This window comes from Bubalus kerabau, chromosome 5, assembly GCF_029407905.1.
Source record: "Bubalus kerabau isolate K-KA32 ecotype Philippines breed swamp buffalo chromosome 5, PCC_UOA_SB_1v2, whole genome shotgun sequence".
Classification (NCBI taxonomy): Eukaryota; Metazoa; Chordata; class Mammalia; order Artiodactyla; family Bovidae; genus Bubalus; species Bubalus kerabau.
The window spans coordinates 119,450,965-119,470,840 of NC_073628.1; the positions used below are offsets into that span (position 1 = coordinate 119,450,965).

General features: G+C 43.2%; 2 protein-coding genes across 4 annotated transcripts in view; one reads left to right on the plus strand and one right to left on the minus strand.

Moving 5' to 3' along the window:
* NMNAT2 (nicotinamide nucleotide adenylyltransferase 2) overlaps positions 1–6,364 on the minus strand; it is a 220,421-nt gene extending 214,057 nt beyond the window's left edge. The window contains exons 1-2 of one of the 3 annotated variants that reach the window (XM_055582904.1): positions 5,961–6,364; positions 2,984–3,116 (exon numbers count right to left, since the gene is read on the minus strand). The gene's annotated coding sequence lies outside the window, so the exon portion shown is untranslated. Of the gene's footprint in view, positions 1–351; positions 526–2,983; positions 3,117–5,282; positions 5,758–5,960 lie in introns of those variants that run through there. The other 2 variants (XM_055582905.1, XM_055582906.1) reach the window with 2 other exon arrangements.
* The window catches only part of SMG7 (SMG7 nonsense mediated mRNA decay factor), an 86,351-nt gene continuing 72,401 nt past the window's right edge, over positions 5,927–19,876 (plus strand). The window contains exon 1 of the mRNA XM_055582896.1: positions 5,927–6,127. Within this exon, the coding sequence (XP_055438871.1) occupies positions 6,099–6,127 (29 nt within the window). The 5' untranslated portion in view covers positions 5,927–6,098. The remainder of the gene's footprint in view (positions 6,128–19,876) is intronic.

Sequence of the window (19,876 nt, forward strand, 5' to 3'; positions counted from 1 at the left end):
TGATAAAAGGTTTTTTTTTTTTAAAGTTTCCACCCTCTGGAATCTGACTCATAATGTCCTGATACTGTATTCTTTTCTGTAATCAGAGTCGAGGACAAAGAAATCTATCTTCTAGCACTGAATGAGAATAAATTTGGGTGTATGGTCAGATTTATGAGTATTATAGACAAAGACGGGATAACCTATTTTTAAAAAAATAATTTTATGCTGCAGTAGTTCTATATTACTAGTTTTAGCTTGATAAAAGAGCAACAGATCAAAAAAATTAACATTCATCAAATGCCAGTGTTGTATGTCAGGCACTCATATATTCATGAAAGTAAAAAGTGAAAGTCACTCAGTTGTGTTCACCTCTTTGTGACCCCATGGACTATACAGTCCATGGAGTTCTCCAGGCCAGAATACTGGAGTGGGCAGCTGTTCCTTTCACCAGAGAATCTTCCCAACCCAGGGATTGAACCCAGGTTTCCCACACTGCAGGTGGATTCTTTATCAGCTGCTGCTGCTGCCAAGTCGCTTCAGTCGTGTCCGACTCTGTGGGACCCTAGGTGAGCCACCGTATATGCATACAGTTATCATTAAAGTTTACAGGAAGCCTGTGATAGGTAATGTTTCCTTTAGTCAAGGAAAAAACTGAAGTTCAGAGACTGAGATGGAAGACTTGGGATGCACTCAGATCTGCTAGCTTATGATTTTTCCATAAAATCACTTAGGCATAAAGTGAAAAACTTAAGATTAGGTAGGATGAAACAAAATGAAACAGCTTGTCTTCTATAATTTCTTTTAGTTTCAATGTAACCTTTTCCGGCAGGGGGAACAAGGTGAATACTATTGCAGGAAGATGCTTGTATTCTACAAACCTGTTGATGGGGGCTAATAGAAAGAGATGAAATTGGAAAATGTACATTAAGCAATATATAAACTTGGATCATAATCTTTCTGAATCCTATTGACTTTATTTTTTTTTTAATTTTATTTTATTTTTAAACTTTACATAACTGTATTAGTTTTGCCAAATATCAAAATGAATCCGCCACAGGTATACATGTGTTCCCCATCCTGAACCCTCCTCCCTCCTCCCTCCCCATACCATCCCTCTGGGTCGTCCCAGTGCACCAGCCCCAAGCATCCAGTATCGTGCATCGAACCTGGACTGGCAACTCGTTTCATACATGATATTTTACATGTTTCAATGCCATTCTCCCAAATCTTCCCACCCTCTCCCTCTCCCACAGAGTCCATAAGACTGTTCTATACATCAGTGTCTCTTTTGCTGTCTTGTACACAGGGTTATTGTTACCATCTTTCTAAATTCCATATATATGCGTTAGTATACTGTATTGGTGTTTTTCTTTCTGGCTTACTTCACTCTGTATAATAGGCTCCAGTTTCATCCACCTCATTAGAACTAATTCAAATGTATTCTTTTTAATGGCTGAGTAATACTCCATTGTGTATATGTACCACTGCTTTCTTATCCATTCATCTGCTGATGGACATCTAGGTTGCTTCCATGTCCTGGCTATTATAAACAGTGCTGCGATGAACATTGGGGTACATGTGTCTCTTTCCCTTCTGGTTTCCTCAGTGTGTATGCCCAGCAGTGGGATTGCTGGATCATAAGGCAGGTCTATTTCCAGTTTTTTAAGGAATCTCCACACTGTTCTCCATAGTGGCTGTACTAGTTTGCATTCCCACCAACAGTGTAAGAGGGTTCCCTTTTCTCCACACCCTCTCCAGCATTTATTACTTGTAGACTTTTGGATCGCAGCCATTCTGACTGGTGTGAAATGGTACCTCATAGTGGTTTTGATTTGCATTTCTCTGATAATGAGTGATGTTGAGCATCTTTTCATGTGTTTGTTAGCCATCTGTATGTCTTCTTTGGAGAAATGTCTATTTAGTTCTTTGGCCCATTTTTTGATTGGGTCATTTATTTTTCTGGAGTTGAGCTGTAGGAGTTGCTTGTATATTCTCGAGATTAGTTGTTTGTCAGTTGCTTCATTTGCTATTATCTTCTCCCATTCTGAAGGCTGTCTTTTCACCTTGCTAATAGTTTCCTTTGATGTGCAGAAGATTTTAAGGTTAATTAGGTCCCATTTGTTTATTTTTGCTTTTATTTCCAATATTCTGGGAGGTGGCTCATAGAGGATCCTGCTGTGATGTATGTCAGAGAGTGTTTTGCCTATGTTCTCCTCTAGGAGTTTTATAGTTTCTGGTCTTACGTTGAGATCTTTAATCCATTTTGAGTTTATTTTTGTGTATGGTGTTAGAAAGTGTTCTAGTTTCATTCTTTTACAAGTGGTTGACCAGAGTTCCCAGCACCACTTGTTAAAGAGATTGTCTTTAATCCATTGTATATTCTTGCCTCCTTTGTCAAAGATAAGGTGTCCATATGTGCATGGATTTATCTCTGGGCTTTCTATTTTGTTCCATTGATCTATATTTCTGTCTTTGTGCCAGTACCATACTGTCTTGATAACTGTGGCTTTGTAGTAGAGCCTGAAGTCAGGTAGGTTGATTCCTCCAGTTCCATTCTTCTTTCTCAAGATCGCTTTGGCTATTCGAGGTTTTTTGTTTTTCCATACAAATTGTAAAATTATTTGTTCTAGCTCTGTGAAGAATGCTGTTGGTAGCTTGATAGGGATTGCATTGAATCTATAGATGGCTTTGGGTAGTATACTCATTTTCACTATATTGATTCTTCCAATCCATGAACATGGTATATTTCTCCATCTGTTAGTGTCCTCTTTGATTTCTTTCACCAGTGTTTTATAGTTTTCTATATATAGGTCTTTAGATTCTAAGATGGGTATCAATGTTCTATAATCTGTAAAGTGTAAATGTTACTATTCTATCTGGTTTGTAGAGACACTAAAGCTATTGAAGAGTCTTGAAAAATTCTTAGGAAAGCTGCTATAAAATACAAAGAAGGCTTATATGTCTGAACTTCATCAGCACACTTAAAGCACTTTCTTCTTACCTTAACTGCTGCACTCATAATATTGCATCCAAATCCCATCTCTATTCTCTGGTATCTCTATCAAAAGGTGGGTTCCTCCCAGACAGGGAACATGTCTCTTCCACAGTGGTATCCATAGTAACCTGGACAGTGTCTGAAATATAATAGATGTTCAGTAATGTTTATTAAACAAACAACACAACAAAAAGATTCATTTTTCCGATCCCAGTTTTCAAAACGAGAAGATACTAATATTTTTCTAGATTGCTTGTTAGGTGTCATGATATGTGCCCATAAACTGTTGACTGGACATAGGAGCCATAGACATAAAAGGTGCTATTATGATAATTACTAAGGGGGTGGTTATTTTACATAATAAAAATTTTTATTCTGGCTAAGATCTTTAAAAAAATCTAACCAATATATTTCAGAAAGGAAATCTATGGTATTTTAGGTACTGTGTGCCTATGTGCTGTCGCTACAGACTCTGCGACCCTATGGACTGCAGACCGCCAGGCTCCTCTGTCCATGGTATTCTCCGGGCAAGAATACTAGAGTGGGTTGCTATTCCCTCCTCCAGGAGATCTTCCCGACCCACGGATTGAAGCCATGTCTCTTATGTCTCCTGCATTGGCAGTCAGATTCTTTACCGCTGAGCCACCGAGGAAACCCATTTTCAGTACTATGTAGCAATAATCTCCATCCTTGGGCTCGCAGGTTTAAGAAAAGTCGGATTCTAAACCAGATATGAGAACAATCTTTCACTAGGTGTCTCTCTTTCCCATGAGTGGGCGGCCTCTCGGTGGGAGAAGGGACGATAGGGGGCATTGTACAGCTGCAATCAAACCGCGTGTCACACCACATCACAGTAGACGCTTGCAGCACAAGGGGGCATAGTTCAGTTTCTATTTCATTAATGATAATCTCTCCTTGGGATTTAACTACAAGCAGCTTGCACTTTCATTTCCTCCAAACATACACATAGACATTGGTCCAGTCTTTTAATAGGATTTTGACAGTGCCTCTTCACCCAGCATGAAAGGATCAGGTATCCAGAGTCAAAAGAAAATAGCCCCTTAAAATTCTGATTATAACCGTGAAATGAGGCCGACATTCCTGGAGGGGTTTATCCGTTACACATCCTAAAGTACTTTGGGTCAGCTCCATAATACCAATGGAAAATATAATTTGTAAAATGCTAAATAATTCTTTCAAATCACTAGGATAACAACTTCTCCAGCTACTTCTCACACTCCATATTATGAAGAACCCATTCGTTACTGTTTTTTTTTTTTTTTTTCTTTTTTGCCTCAAACCTGAGATAAAATACAAATAAGCATTCAAAAAGACTGGGTCTAAGAATGAAAATCCATTTCCTAGAAACCTTTCACTGGAACTTTGCGCAAGTGTCTGTTTTTCTTGACACTATCTTACACAATGCGTTCCTCTCCAACCCAAAAGATACATAGTGATGAGTTCTAAAACACTGCAGACACACGACTGAAGGAAATTTGAAGAGGAGAAAGGAAATGGGACGTCTGCTTTTGATAAGCAAGTCCCGGGGACTCCCACTGCGGGGAGGGGTGCCTCTCAGAGGGATGGCGGCCCTGAACTTCGCACCATGTCCCCTGCCCTAAGTGCTGGAAAAACCACTTGTCAGCCTTCCAAGATGAGTTCCCACCCCCACTCCGGCCTCCTCGTGACAGGAGATGGCTCGTGAAGGCCGCGCGGGGAACTCCCGAGGAGGCTCCGTCGCCGAGTGCGATTGTGGGGTGGGGTCTCGGGGATTTCTGTGAGGGGCCGACCCGCTGGGGAAAGTCGGATGTCCCAGTCGGCAGAAGAGGGATCTCGGCAGTCGTGTGCCGTTCTCCTCCCTCAGGGACCCCGTCCTGGCGGGACCCCGCCTCCCAGAGCCCTCCCGGTGATGGGGAAACCCCTGGCCCGCCTCGCAGCCTAGCGCCGCCGCCTCGCCCAGTCGGCTCCAGCCCGCCGCCCACCAGCCTTCAGGCCCGGCATCTTTTTCGTAGGCCCGGCCCTCCCCGCGTCCGTCACCGAGAGGAAAACTATGGAGGCGGTTCCCGCCCGCAGGCGGGTGGAAAAGCCCATGGTGAATGCCTCGGGGTCTCCCCCATCGCTGCGGGAAAGGGAAAGGGGGGAGAAAATGAACCTCACTGCCCAGGAGAACTACCCGAATTCCCAACCTGGGGGAGGCCTTTATTATGGAAGGGAAGCCGAGGGGAAACCCTAGGCACTTTTCGGGGAATCCACTAAGCCAAGGAAGGGTCATTCAGCCTGCACACATTGGTTACTATGACAATACCAGCTACAGCCTCCAGTTGCCTTGGCAGCTGCTTATCCAATCCGATTGGTTTCTTTTCTCTCCATCCCTGGGCTCCACCCTAACCCCTCCAACAGAGTCCCTGCGTGCAGAGGGAGGGGCCCCAGAAAAGAGGAGGGGGTCCTTAGCGTCACTCTAGGGCGCGAGGGCGGGCCAGAGACAAGGGACTGGAGGCCGGAACTGTAAGAGGAAGAGGCGGCGTTTCCGGTCGGGAAGAGTGGAGGAAAGGAAAAAAGGAAGAGCGAAATCGGACGGAGTGGAAAGACGGGGGAAGACTTTGAGTGTAACTCCCGATTGATTTGGGCTCGATGTTCCCGGTGAGGCTGGGGCTGCCCCCTCGCGCGGGAGGAGAGGGGTGGGTTGGCCGGAAGCCGCCAAGCGCCTCCAGTGGGCCACTCAGCAGCCGCACAGGCGCCGCACGGCTAACTGATCCCAAGAGGGAGCGCTACAGAGAGGCGGAAATCACCCGAAGGGACCGGCGCCGCTGAAATCTCGCGAGAGACCCCCCCCCACTTCCTTCCGCTGCTGTCCCTCTTTCCCCCGCCCCCATCCCTTCTCCCTTTCCCTCCCCCCTTCCCGGGTCGGAGTGTCCCTGCGCCCCAAGGGCCGGAGCAGCAGCGAGAGCAGCTTTCCCCGCTCCCTCCCCCTCGCCTCACTCACCCCCACCCCCCCGCCGAGCGAGGAGGAGCCGGAGGAGAGGAAGATGGCGGCGGCCGCCAGCACCCGTGGTGCCGCGGGGCCGCTCCGAGGAGCCTGAGAGACGCGCAGAGGCTTCGCGGAAAGACGCGGCGGCGGAGGATGAGCCTGCAGAGCGCGCAGTATCTCCGGTGAGTGTGGGGGCCGGCCCAGTACGGAGCCGGGGAGCGGGCCGAAGGTTGGGGGCACGGCGCAACAGACACAGAGGTGGTACGTCCGGGGTGGCGGGGGAGTTGCTGTGTCCTCTCTTTTCCCGGCTGGGAGGCGGGGGCTGCGAGAGGCTCGGCGGGAGGGGGCGGAGCGGGCACACACTTGGGTGCCTATCCCCCTCCGCGGGCCGGGCTGAGTTCCCGCGGAGCTGGCTGGTCTCGGTGCGGGGAAGGAGGTTAGGGAAGCGTGAGAACGTGTGTGTGTGCGCGCGCGCCCGGGGTCGCGGGCTCGCTGGCGAGTCGGGGCGGGGAGGCGCCCGGGGAGGCGGCGGCGACCCCGAATGGAGGTGGATGTGGAGGGGTCTGATCCCGGCGGCGGGGAAACGTGGTGCGGTTGTGGGGCTGGAGCGATGGCTGGGGAGAAGGCCAGGTGGAAGTCTGCACACCTGGGGTGTGTGGGGAGGCCTAGAGGAGGGGGAGGCCGCCGGAAACTGGAGTTTGTTCATCGTTCTGGGGTTGGAAGTACTGAGAAATAATGTCATCCGTAGTTAGTTGGTGGGGTGGGGGTAGGGGGCATAAAGAAGGGAATGGATGAGGAAGTGAAGAAAGAGGGAGGTACTACGGCCGAGGTTGGATTCCCCAGAAGAAACTGGGTTAGAATCCGTCGGAAGATACCATTCGGAGAGTAGTGTAGATCCATTAAGAGTGGTGTAAAGAACTTGTATGTCGAGGTAGAGTGACGCATGGGTGCAGAGTGTGAGAGAGTGTGATGTGTATCAGGGGAGGGTTAAGGGGGCGATTAATACACACTGGAGAAGGAAGATGCAGATTGGAACCAAGTACATGGTGGCGAGAGCGTATTGCACCAGCTGTTGTGCAGCTTGGAAGGTTCCATGGAAGCAGAATAAGAGCTTGAAGGTAGAGATAAACGGGGGTCAAGATCTTGATGGCACAGGAAAATGAGGTTAAGAGCCTAAGACTAAATGGGGAGTTGCCACGGCTTAGAAAAGGGGAAGGGAGACCCTGAAACAGGTCTTTTTGTCTTTTAGTAGCAAAACTAAGAATGGCAAGCTTATGGTAAAATGATTTAAAAAGTGGTTTCATACCTTGTGGAGGAGGGAATTGGATGGAGTAGTAGTCTGAAATGAGCAGAAAAGTCATTTTAGCAATTTAGTGAAGTGAAAAGTATTGGTGTGTGAGTGGATCCCTGCAAGAAAAGGTTTGTAGTTAAGTGCTACATGAGGGTAGCTATTCTGCTTTTGAAAGTAGTAATCGTTTTATTAAGCGGAGTGTGTAGAGAAGGATGAGATCTTTCAAGTATGGTGGAATGCCTGAGTTTAACTGACAGCATGTATGCCCAATGACTGCATGGTAGGTAGGTGGAATTATAGGGGTATTTCAAGGTCCTTTTTCTCCTTTATTATCCCTTTGTTGTTTAACATATCAGATAAGCTTAATAAATACAACCGTGGTGAAGATGTATGATAGATGCTGTAGAGGAGAGATATGCAAACTGTCAGGACAGTCCTTAATTTTAAGGAATTTGCAGGTTAGTATGTATTAGGCAAGTAAACTATGGTAGGGATCATAAAGGATACCAAGTGTCATGAGTCCAAAGGCAGAGTATGCGAGCAATTGGAATGAATCAGGAAAAGCTTCCTTTGTTTATTTCCTCATTCATACACATGATTCATCAGTCATTTTGGTGATCACCTATATGGGAGGCATTGTACTAACTACTAAAAGTATAAAAGTAAGACTCCACCCTCCTCTTACAGAGTTTGCAGTTTGCTAGGCTTCAAGGAGAAAGTAGCACTTAAATTGGACCTTAAGGATAAACAGTATTCTGAGAAGTGTGGATTGTGAAGGAGGAATCCATATGAAGGAAACTGAGCAGAGATATATAGAAAGGAGGATTGGGCTCTGGGGGAAGTATTCAGTCCAGTTAAACACAAGTATAAGGTGATGCAGCTGGAAAAATTTAACAGTTTCACAGATTAAGTTTGACCCCTTCTTTTTACAGATGAAGAGAGCATAGCCCCCAAAAGTTAAAATTATTGAGGATCATATAATTGGTTTGTGGAAGCTAAAACTCAAATATAGGTCTTCTGACTCCAGACCAGCTATGCTGTGTTCAGCATATCTGAACTTACCCATTCTTTCCACAGATATGTCTTGAGAGGTTGCTGTATTCTAGGCACTGAGGATTCAGTGGTGAATGATTAACAGTGAACATGGGAAAGTATTTGCTGATGGAAAGATGCAACAAATAAACATAGGAACAGATAAATATGTTTACCAGGTGGTGATAAGTACTAGCAAGAAAAATAAAGTAAGACAGGGATGTGTTGTTTTATATAGACAGGGTGGTCAGGGAAAGTCTATTTGATTAGGTGCCCATAGAGAAAAATCTTGAATACTTGGACCTTTAGTGTATCATTAAAATGAGTGGACAATGGAGACTCTGAGAGGGTTTGTTTAGAAGGGAAATCACATGTTCATAGCTTTGTCTTAGGAAGGTGCATCTGTGTGGTGGGCAGTTAAGGACCAGAAATAAGGTGGTGTCAGTGAGACTGAAAAGATATGGTGAAAAGCAGATCGGGAGAGTGGTGGTATTTTTTTTAAAATGATGATGAATGATGTTTGAAAAGCCCAGTTTTTTAAAATATATATTTATTTGGCTGCACTTGGTCTTTGTTGCAGTCTTGTTCCCTGACCAGAGTTCTAACTCAGGCTCCCTGCAGTGGGAGCTCGGAGTTTTAGCCGCTGGACCACCAAGGAGGTTCCTGGACCACCAAGGAGGTTCCGTGGTGGTATTTTTAGTGGGAAGATCAGTTGGCTTTGAGAGGCTTCTATGTTAATGTATCTTGTGTTTTTAAAGTTAGCATGGTAAGGAAGACTTATCCTTGGGTTGTAGAATCAATAGTAGACGCCTGGCAATGAATTTAGTTTTTTAAAGAAGGGAGAAAAGAATAAGAGTGAACACATGTTTAAATAGCCTAAATTTCCCAGCTAAAGTTGAACAGGCAAAATTGAATAGGCGTAGGACCTGAAATCACATAAAGATTCCTGCAAGCCAGTCTTTTCTCAGTCTTGCTCATCTGTCTTAAGTAAATAAAAGCAAATCTTAGGGCCAATAGTTGACAGAGAGGGGAAGAGGTGGTAAAATAAGACTTGCACCAGCCAGAATTTCCCTCTTTCTCTTTAGATACTCACTCCATTTGAAGTGTGCTGGTAACTAGTGGTTACCAGTGGGGACGGAGTGGGATGCAGTATAGGGGTGGAAGAGTGGGAGGTATGAACTATTGGGTGTAAGAGAGACTCAAAGATGTATTGCACAACATGGGAAATGCAGTCAGTATTTTATAATTACTGTAAATGGGCAGTAACCCTTAAACATTGTATTAAAAATTAAAAATAAAATCTGCTGTGAGAGTCTAGAGAATGTCTTCAGGGAAGCATTATATTCACTTTCTTTCCTTTGATAACTGTGGAACCATTGGTTTTTATAGACAACCTGGGGAGGATGCTGAGTGAGTGTGGCTGTGGGTATAGCAGTTATTCTTTGTGACTTTCATTTTAGGAAGAGTGTTGGTGTCTACCTTTGTCAGTGGTGTAAGACCATGACTGGACAGTCTTTAGACTGTACAGCTACAGATCTTCCTCATGTAGATGAAAATTAGTTTTGTCTCAGCTGAATTAATTTTTCAGAGTAAATGAGCCGGTGTTGAAATGGTGGGGTGGTGGCAAATCAGGGGATAAGGTGGCAGTTTCAAAAGAGTGAGAAGTGAGGATATGAGGTAAGAAGCGTCAGTAAGACAAAGAGAGGGAAGTCAGCATCACGGGGACTGAATTAGTCTTGAGTTGTAGAAATAGTGTGCAGATGAAAGGAAAGATAAGCCTATCCTCCGTATGGGTGATGTTCTGGGCAAGACAGAATGATGACTCTTTTTTGTTGTTAAAAGGGGAAGGGAGTGTCACTTTTTAAAATAGACCAATTAGAGTCCTATCCAAATGATTAAGTTGAGAATACATTTTTATATTTTATAAAAATAAATGGTCTTAAATATGGGGCTTTCAGACTGAATAACACTGGAAATTTAATACTCAAATAATTCAGTGTTTTCTTTTTTGATTTATGACAAAATGGAAAGATGTTTAAAGACTTTGCCATCTTTGTTGAATAAAAGAAAAAGGTGTATTGAATATAGTTCATTTGAGAAGGGTAGGCGAGGGTGGGAATAGGCCATAGAGGAGACAGTAGGTGAGGTACAATATGCTTTAAAAGAATAACGTTTGAAAGAATAGAAATATGGAAATTAACATGTCAAGGTTGGAAAAATGGAGCTGGGTAAGACTATGCCAAAGCCTTCAATTGTGTGGATCACAATAAACTGTGGAAAATTCTGAGAGAGATGGAAATACCAGACCACCTGACCTGCCTCTTGAGAAACCTATATGCAGGTCAGGAAGCAACAGTTAGAACTGGACATGGAACAACAGACTGGTTCCAAATAGGAAAGGGAGTACGTCAAGGCTGTATATTGTCACCCTGCTTATTTAACTTATATGCAGAGTACATCATGAGAAACGCTGGGCTGGAAGAAGCACAAGCTGGAATCAAGATTGCCGGGAGAAATATCAATAACCTCAGATATGCAGATGACACCACCCTTATGGCAGAAAGTGAAGAGAAACTAAAAAGCCTCTTGATGAAAGTGAAAGAGGAGAGTGAAAAAGTTGACTTAAAGCTCAACATTCAGAAGACGAAGATCATGGCATCTGGTCCCATCACTTCATGGGAAATAGATGGGGAAACAGTGGAAACAGTGTCAGACTTTATTTTTGGGGGCTCCAGAATCACTGCAGATGGTGACTGCAGCCACAAAAATAAAAGACACTTACTCCTTGGAAGAAAAGTTATGACCAACCTAGATAGCATATTCAAAAGCAGAGACATTACTTTGCCAACAAAGTTTTGTCTAGTCAAGGCTATGGTTTTTCCTGTGGTCATGTATGGATATGAGAGTTGGACTGTGAAGAAAGCTGAGCACCGAAGAATTGATGCTTTTGAACTGTGGTGTTGGAGAAGACTCCCTTGGACTGCAAGGACATCCAACCAGTCCATTCTGAAGGAGATCAGCCCTGGGATTTCTTTGGAAGGAATGATGCTAAAGCTGAAACTCCAGTACTTTGGCCACCTCGTGCGAAGAGTTGACTCATTGGAAAACACTCTGATGCTGGGAGGGATTGAGGGCAGGAGGAAGAGGGGACGATAGAGGATGAGATGGCTGGATGGCATCACCGACTTGATGAACGTGAGTTTGAGTGAACTCTGGGAGATGGTGATGGGCAGGGAGGCCTGGCATGCTGCGATTCATGGGGTCGCAAAGAGTCGGACACGACTGAGTGACGTGATTGAACCGAACTGAAGTATTAAAGTACCAGACAGGGAGGACATCATTGAGGTTGTTTTGGAAGATGAGTACATAGAATAATCATAGCCATAGGGAATATCAGGTCAAATCTGGTTGTAAAAGGTGGCCACTGGTGCTTCTGCACGACACCTACTGTGGTTGTGGGAGGCAACTGTTCCCTCTGTCTTCCCTCCAATAGTCTCCTTTGGTTTTTTTGTCTTTAATTTCTTTTTATGCTGAAGGTTTTCCAGTGGGATCCACTTGAAGTTGATCCCTGGTGTTAGACCACTTCACAGGAAAGGACTACAGCTTACCTGTTTTGTAGAAATTTTCTGAATAATACTTCTGTGGGTGGAGAGGTGCATTCCAGTAGCATATTCTTTGTCAGAAACTTTGTTACCAGAAGGAGAGATATACAGCAGCCACAAGGTTTTTTTCTGAGATAGCAGAGAAATGATTGTCATTTAAATACTAATTAAAACATCCAGTATGTTGTAAGATCAACTTTGTCAGTTTAAACCTTGAGACAGAGGAAGATAAAGGGAATGGATGAGACTGGATAAAGCAGCAAGCAGAGTCTTTTTCTAGCCTGGAGAGGAGAACTAAGTCATGGGATCTTTTGGGGGAAATACGAATACTAAATAGGGTGGGCTCCAGATTCTGGAAGAATCTGGTAATGCAGGACTGGATATTCACTGTCCCTGGAAGGCTCAAGAAGTCCTCTAGCATGTACTGATGCTAATTCATATGGTCAAGAAGTCTTCCCCTTACCCATTCACCCCCCCCCCCCACTCTCATGCTGAAGATTTAAAATAGCATTGGTCCCAGAGATATAGCCAAATGTGGCTGATTTACCAAAAGTGGTAAAATTGTTGAAAAAAATTACCCTCTCACATCTTATAAGTCTATTTTTTGTTGCAGTAGTGTCAATAGCATTTTACCTACTTGGGTATTAACTGGCTAAATTATTTTAGCAGTTAATTTCTGCTTTGCTTGTGGTTTCATTTGGACTCAAAATGTATACTTCCTGTTCCATCCTGTGTTTCATTGCTTTCTAACAGCTGCTCTGTTTTACCTTCATGGTCCATGAAGCACTTGCTGAGCTTTTGTTTTTTATTTTAAGATACATTATATTAAGATCTGGACCCTCTAGTGTAGCAAGTTTGTCATGAGGCAATTTTGGGATGGATGATGAGTTCAGACTTAAAAAGGGCTGTTCTGTTGAATGGTGGAGAAATAGCATTTGTAGCCCGCAACTACATCTCTAACCCTGGCTAGCCTTTCAGATTTCTGTTACTGGTGGCATGAATAAGTACCTGAAAGTTTAGGTGGGTTTGTTTAACTGATCTTTTTCAGAGAATAGACTATTAAGCAAATGTCTTCTGGATAGTGGATTGTTCATCTATATGTGGGTATTTTGGCAGGTGGTTATCACATATTACCATTTAAATTTTGTAATCAAGCTGTATTTGAATTGTGAATAGACTTGTCAATGGCCTGAGAAGTTACAACTTAAAAGGACTTAATCAACAGTTACCGAAAAATACCGTGGTGGCATTTTCGCCAGCATGTCACACAGTAAGGGAAAAGTTGTAACCAGCTCCTTTCTTATTAACAGGTAAGTGGAGCTGTTTAGACAGATTGTTTTCACCTTCCCTGAGGCCCAGTTTTTAAGTGTAGGTGACTATGTTAAGAAAAACGTTACGATTCTCTGGTAGACTAGGTAACAGTTTTGCTCAGGGTTTGTGCTGTAGATAATTCCTTGTGGGGAGCAATTCTGTGCATCATGGGATGTTTAACAGCATCCTTGGCCTCTCCCCACTAGATACCAGTATCATTCAGCCCCATTCGTGACGACCAAAAATGTTTCAGCACATCGCCAAAAGTTCCCTGTGGGTGCAGATTCACTTAGGTTTATTTTTTCCCACCTCCTTCAAACCGCAGGTTACAAATAAGGCTAAGGCTTCTCTTAGCAGTTTGGTTTTAGGTAGTAGTAGGCTAGTTACCACGTTTAGATTTTACCTATATAAACCTGTACAAGTTTTAAATGTATTTATTTAAAAATTGTGTTTTATTTTACTGGTAATTACTGAATACTAATGTGCAGATCACAATTATAGGGGCTTTGCCTCTGGGAAATTCAAAGATACTAGAGAAAGGTTATTTGTGAGTGAATTGGTAAGTGCTACGATAAACACATACTGTGCAAGTTTAAGGGAAAGAAACTTTATTCGAATAGAGTTGGGATGAGGAAGGTATCTTGAAGGAGGTGAGATTTGGTCTGGGTTTTTGAATATGGTTGGGACTTGTAAAAGTAGATATTGGTTAAATTGACATTTCAGGCAAGAAGAACATCTCATGTCTCCTTTATTCCAAATATATTTTAAAAAATTTTATTAACTCATTCAGTGTATAACGTTAGAATTCTAGCCAGGCCTTTCTAAGTTTTCTGTTATGGACAGAGAATTAGACATATGTGAAGTGTTAGTTCTGAAGACTTGGTGGCTGGTAGAGGTCTTGAAAAGGGAAAAGCAATTTGGCAGTGGGGTCCTGCAGAATCCCTTTCTTGACTCTGTTCTTGATTATGTATTACTCCCTCTAGAACCTTATTTCAGATGTGCTGTGTTCCTTCTTTTAATCTTTTTAATCACTGCCTTTACTAGTTTTCTGTTTCATGGACCAAACTCAGCTTTCTCTTGAAAGTTCTTGCCTGTTCCCATTTTCCCTTTAAGCTCTGTCCGTCCTTGCTTTTCTTTAATCTAACAATTTCAAGTTTGCCCTGTACTATGTTTTTCCTTTTATTTACCATCTTCTTTACCTTAATCCCTTGTAATACAGCCATTTCTCCTTAGCACTTTGTTGGATTTGACCTTTCCAAAGGTGCCAGAGACCTAATGGCCAGATTTACCCATTGGTTGTTTTCCTCTCTCACACACTCAGACTTTTGCTTTCCTTTTCCTCAGTCTTTCTGTGTTCTTCTCATATCCGTCCATCCATCCCATCAGTAAACATTCAGTTTGGACCAAGATATATCCCAGATCGCTGGAGGATGAAATGAGAATATACTCCTAAGTAGTTTTACCAGGCCACATAGGGGCTTCCCAGGTGGTGCTAGTGGTAAAGAACCCACCTGCCAGAGGCGTGGGTTCAGTCCCTGGGTGGAGAGGGACGCCTGGAGGAGGCACGGCAACCCCGCTGCAGTACTCCTTCCTGGAGAGTCCCACGGGTTCAGGGGCCTGGTGGGCTGCCGTGCATAAGGCTGCAAAGAGCCAGACGCGACTGGAGCAACTAGCACACGCGCGCACCAGGCCCACAGGTAAGTACGCAGCTACCACATCGTTCATAGCTGCCATGATGCACACTATGGGGCCTTATGGGAACTTTGTGAGCTTGTGTGTTTTAGTGCTGAGATTATAATTACCCGACCTCTTATTTTACTTTCCTGGTCCGCCTCAACCCACTTGGGACAAAACGAAAGGCATAGCCCTACTCCTCTGTTTCCTTTCAGCGTTCTTTTTCCCCTCAGAAATGGCAGTACTTTTGCGTCTTCCATCATCATTGTTTAAAACCTGTCAAGCACCTACTTAGTATACTCCTATGTCCTGTGGAGACAGATTGGTGAAAGAGACCACGCCTGCCGTTCAGAGAGCTTATAAACGAATGCAACAGGCATAAACACACAGAAATGCAGAACAAAGTGCAGTTGGGCACAGTGCTTTAGTGCGGTCTCTGGGACACAACTGCCTGTTCTCAGAGCACGGGTCTACCACTTACAGCTGTGCTGCCTTGGGCAACCTGCTGAAGTTTTCTATATCTCAGTTTCCACATCTGAAAAGGGAGGATAGTTAACAGCATCTATCCCTTGGAGTTATAAAGGTCAAGTGAGTTCATGTGTAAAGTGCTTGGGATAGTTCTGGCATACGTAAGCATATAAGTTTTAGCTATGTATGATGCCTGAAAATTAGCCCCTGGCGCTGACTAATCTGATAATTTTTCACCGCTGCCTTCTGGCCATTCCTCATTGTAGAAGTCTTTCTGTCATAGCAAACTGAACACTCTTAAAGGTAAACTCTTGCTCCTTACCCTTCTCTTCCCCACCCCCATGCTTTCTCATTCTCCATTCATGCTGCTACTCCCCATCTTCCCAGTCAGGTTTAAAACCTGGCAGTCATCTTTGAGTTCTCCCAGTTTTCCTCACCCTCTTCCACACATAAATCGCTTTGGAAAGTGTTGCCTTCCTGTTGTCTGTTCTCTTCATTTCCAGCACTGTCGGTTTATATGCATACTCTTGAAACAGTCTTCATGTGATACCTAGCCCTGCAATTCTCGTAAGTAGCAGGAAGAAAACACTGACTTCGGGTTTTTAAGCACTGCCCACTACTTTCTGTTTTTGAACTAACAGCATCTCTGGGTGTTGATTTCTTTGTCTTTAAACTGGACATTGATCTCATAAAATTGTGGGAAGTGTTTTTAAAAAGCAGATTTATGTATGTTCACTAAATTACGGTTCTCCTTCAGGCCCTATCACCTGTCCCCTTGCCAGTCAATCTTTTGCGTTGCTTCTGTGTTATTATTCCTGAAAAGCATTTGTATGTGGCTTTCCCTTGCTGCAGCTCCTAGTTCAGCATTCTTGCCCTTCCATAAAGTGACCCTCATCTACCTCTGCCACATGGTATGTCCTTACTTTTTGAAAAGAATCAGCCACCCTAAGTCAGAGTAATCTACTCATTGTCTTCTAAACATCGTTTATCCACTCCTGCTTTAATATATCTTCCAAAGCCATTTCACTTGTAGGAGGTACTATCCTCCACTCTCAGGTTTCACCTTCTCTGTGAAAATTTCTTGTCCACCCTGGTGATTTCTGCAGTCATTGACTTTTTGTAGCATTTTATGTCTTTCAGTCATCTGGTACATACAATTTCTTTAATTTGTAAAGACTTTTTTTTTTAATATAAGTGAATTGTCTCTGTGGTTAGACACATTTAGATAGGGATCATGTCTCAGCAGTTTTTGAATGCACAATGTACATAACGGGTTTTAAATAGAGTTTTTATGCTTCTGTTTCATTTTTGCAAAACATTTATGGAATACTTATGAATGCCAGTGCTAGGCTCTAAGAATATAAAAGCAAATAAACTGAATTTTGATCTTGAGGCTAGTGGTCTCCTGGGGGAGAATGTTGCACAGGTATTTCAATATACAGTTGGTCCTCTGTACCTGTGGGTTCCGCACTGGCAGATATAGCCGACTGTGGATGGAAAATATGGGGGTGGGGGGTGGAATTTCAGAAAGTTCAGAAAGCAAGATGTGAACTTGCCAAGCACAGGTGACTGTGTACATAGTATTTACATTGTATTAATAGCTATTTACATAGCATTTGGGCTTCCTGGTGGCTCAGTGGTAAAGAGTCCGCCTGCCTGCCGAGCAGGAGACACGGCTTCAGTCCCTGGGTCGGAAAGATCCCTTGGGAAAGGAAATGGCAACTCACTCCAGAATTCTTGGCTGGCAAATCCCATGGACAGAGGAGCCTGGTGGGCTACAGTTCATGGGGTCACAAAGAGTCAGACTTGATTTAATGACTAGACAACATAGTGTTTACGTTGGATTAGGTATTCTAAGTAATCTAAAGATGATTTGAAATATATAAGAGGATGAGGATGATGTGCAAAAGCTGTATGCAAGCACTACACCATTTTATTAATATATAAGTGACTTGAGCATCTGGGGATCATTCCCCTCTGATACTGAGGGGTATTTACATGTGGTAAATACCAAGGTAAATGTTTTCAAGGGATGCCATGAGTATACTGAAAGTGAAAGTGAAGTCGCTCAGTCGTGTCCGACTCTTCACAACCCCACGGACTGTAGCCTACCATGTTCCTCCATCCATGGGATTTTCCAGGCAAGAATACTGGAGTGGGTTGCCATGCTGAGGGACGTTGAATTTTTACTGCCTGGGAGTTCAGAGAAAGCTTCTGGAGTTGAGCCCTTGAGCTTAGTCTTAAAGGTTGAGTAAGGTTAGTCAGGTGAACAAAGTGCAGCAGGCAGAGAGGAAGAGAATGAGTATATGCTTGGGAACAGTGTGTTGGAGGAACTCTAAATCTCATTCTGTGTTTCCTTTGGGAGTTTGACGTTCTCTTTCAATAAACTTGGTCATTAGTCTTGCAGGAGTAGTTTATATTTAGGTGGCTGGTGTTTGTTGTATATGTTTCTACCATAATATGAAGACAAAAGAGAAATTTTTGTTATGCTTCTAGTACTTCCTTTGATATACATAAAGATTTAAATTTCCTTTCCGTAATTTTGAAAGTCGTCTCATCTTAGGCAAAAATTAGTTATGTGGAACATCATAAAATTATTATGTACGGGAAAGTTTTAGTGAATACGTGTAATTCTGAAAATAACTTTGGGTGGATAGGATTTACCTTATAGACTCCTCACCTGTTGAGATCAGACATGGAATGGAAGTGAAGGAGAGGGAAAGAGTTCTGTAGCGTTGGCGGGAGGGGGGTGAGGGTAGAGATCGGAATATTAAATACAGTATCTTTGGATTTAACTTTTTCAAGTCTGTCTTTCGAAAAATAAGGTAGACCCTTTTTGATGACTAACATCTTGTTCTCACTGTTCTTGATGGCATTTCCCTTCTGTAGTGTCTGTCTTAAGTGAGAAGCATCATTCTAAAATCCATTGTGTTTAAAGAATTGCTGTATTGATGCATTAATATTCTCAGTCTGTTTCCAAAAACTCCATGGGCTCACTGACTGCACTGAGTCCTTTTTCCATCTCTTCTCTTCCCAAAGGCCTAGTATTTCAGTGCTTAGTTGGAATACAGTATATTAGAATATGTTTTGCTACTGCTGCTGCTGCTGCTAAGTCGCTTCAGTCGTGTCCGACTCTGTGCGACCCCGTAAATGGCAGCCCACCAGGCTCCGCCGTCCCTCGAATTCTCCAGGCAAGAACACTGGAGTGGGTTGCCATTTCCTTCTCCAATGTATGAAAGTGAAAAGTGAAAGTGAAGTCGCTCAGTCGTGTCTGACTCTTAGCGACGCCATGGACTGCAGCCCACCAGGCTCCTCCATCCATGGGATTTTCCAGGCAAGAGTACTGGAGTGGGGTGCCATTGCCTTCTCCGTTGCTACTACTGCCTCTTAATTATTTAGTTTTTCATCAGGCAACAACTTAACCTGATTTTCTTTGAGATACTTTGTGGTGATGAAATGTAGGATAATCAGTAAAGTGCAACTGGAAGATGATATTCCAAGAAAAAATGAATTAGAGGTATGCTTCAAAGGAAAAGTGAGTTAGAGGTATGCTTACTTGAAGACTTACTTGGTGGTGGTGGAAAAAGATAAAAAGCATAGTGTTAAGAGAACCACCATAGGATGAATTTGGGTGCAGAGCGTTGCTTAGGGCATCTGTAAAGTTGTGCACTTCTGCACACATACACAGTTTGAGTTCTTGTGTTGCAGGCATACAGTCACCCTACCATGCAGGGCTGTGTAGCCTTTCAGTTTATTTGTATATTAACCTTCATATACTTGTATATACATATGAATGTATATAGTTTTAACAGCAGGGATTGGGCTAAATCATATAGTTTTATAATTTTTTTTCACTGAACACTGTATCAAAGGTGTGTTCATAATTATATGTCTATAACATCATTGGAAACCTCAGCATGCTGAAAATTATAGGAGTGACATAATTTTCTAAGCTGATTTCCTAACAATGAAAAAGTATGTTGTTTCCAGTGCTTTATTATTATTTAAAAAAACGCTGTAATGAGCATCCTGGTGCGCACACATGACTGACAGGGTAGCATGGTTTAACATATGTTAAGTGTGGTAGGCAGAACAATGAGCCTCCCAAAAGACATCTACATCCTGGTCCCCCAACCCTGTGGAATATATTATGTTATGGGGGCGGGATTGAGATTGCTAATCAGCTACTTTTAAAATAAGGAGATTATCATGGATTATTTGGTGGGCCCTGTATAATCACAAAAACCCTTTAACTGTGGAAGAAAGATGCAGAAGAGTCAGAACCAGAGAGAGAGAGCATCCTGTTGGAATGAAGCAGGTCACACACCAAAGAATGCAGGTGGTCTCAAGAACCAGGAAGAAGCACAAACTCAGGTTCTTCCCTAGCACCTCCAAAAAGCCGCATAGCCATGGTTATACCTTGTTTTTGCTTTACTGAGACTCACTTAGGCTTCTAACTTTCTGACGTTATATAAGAGATTAAAATTTGTGTTGTTTTAAGCCACTGATTTTGTGCTAATACATCACAGCAGCAGTAGGGAGACAGTACATGG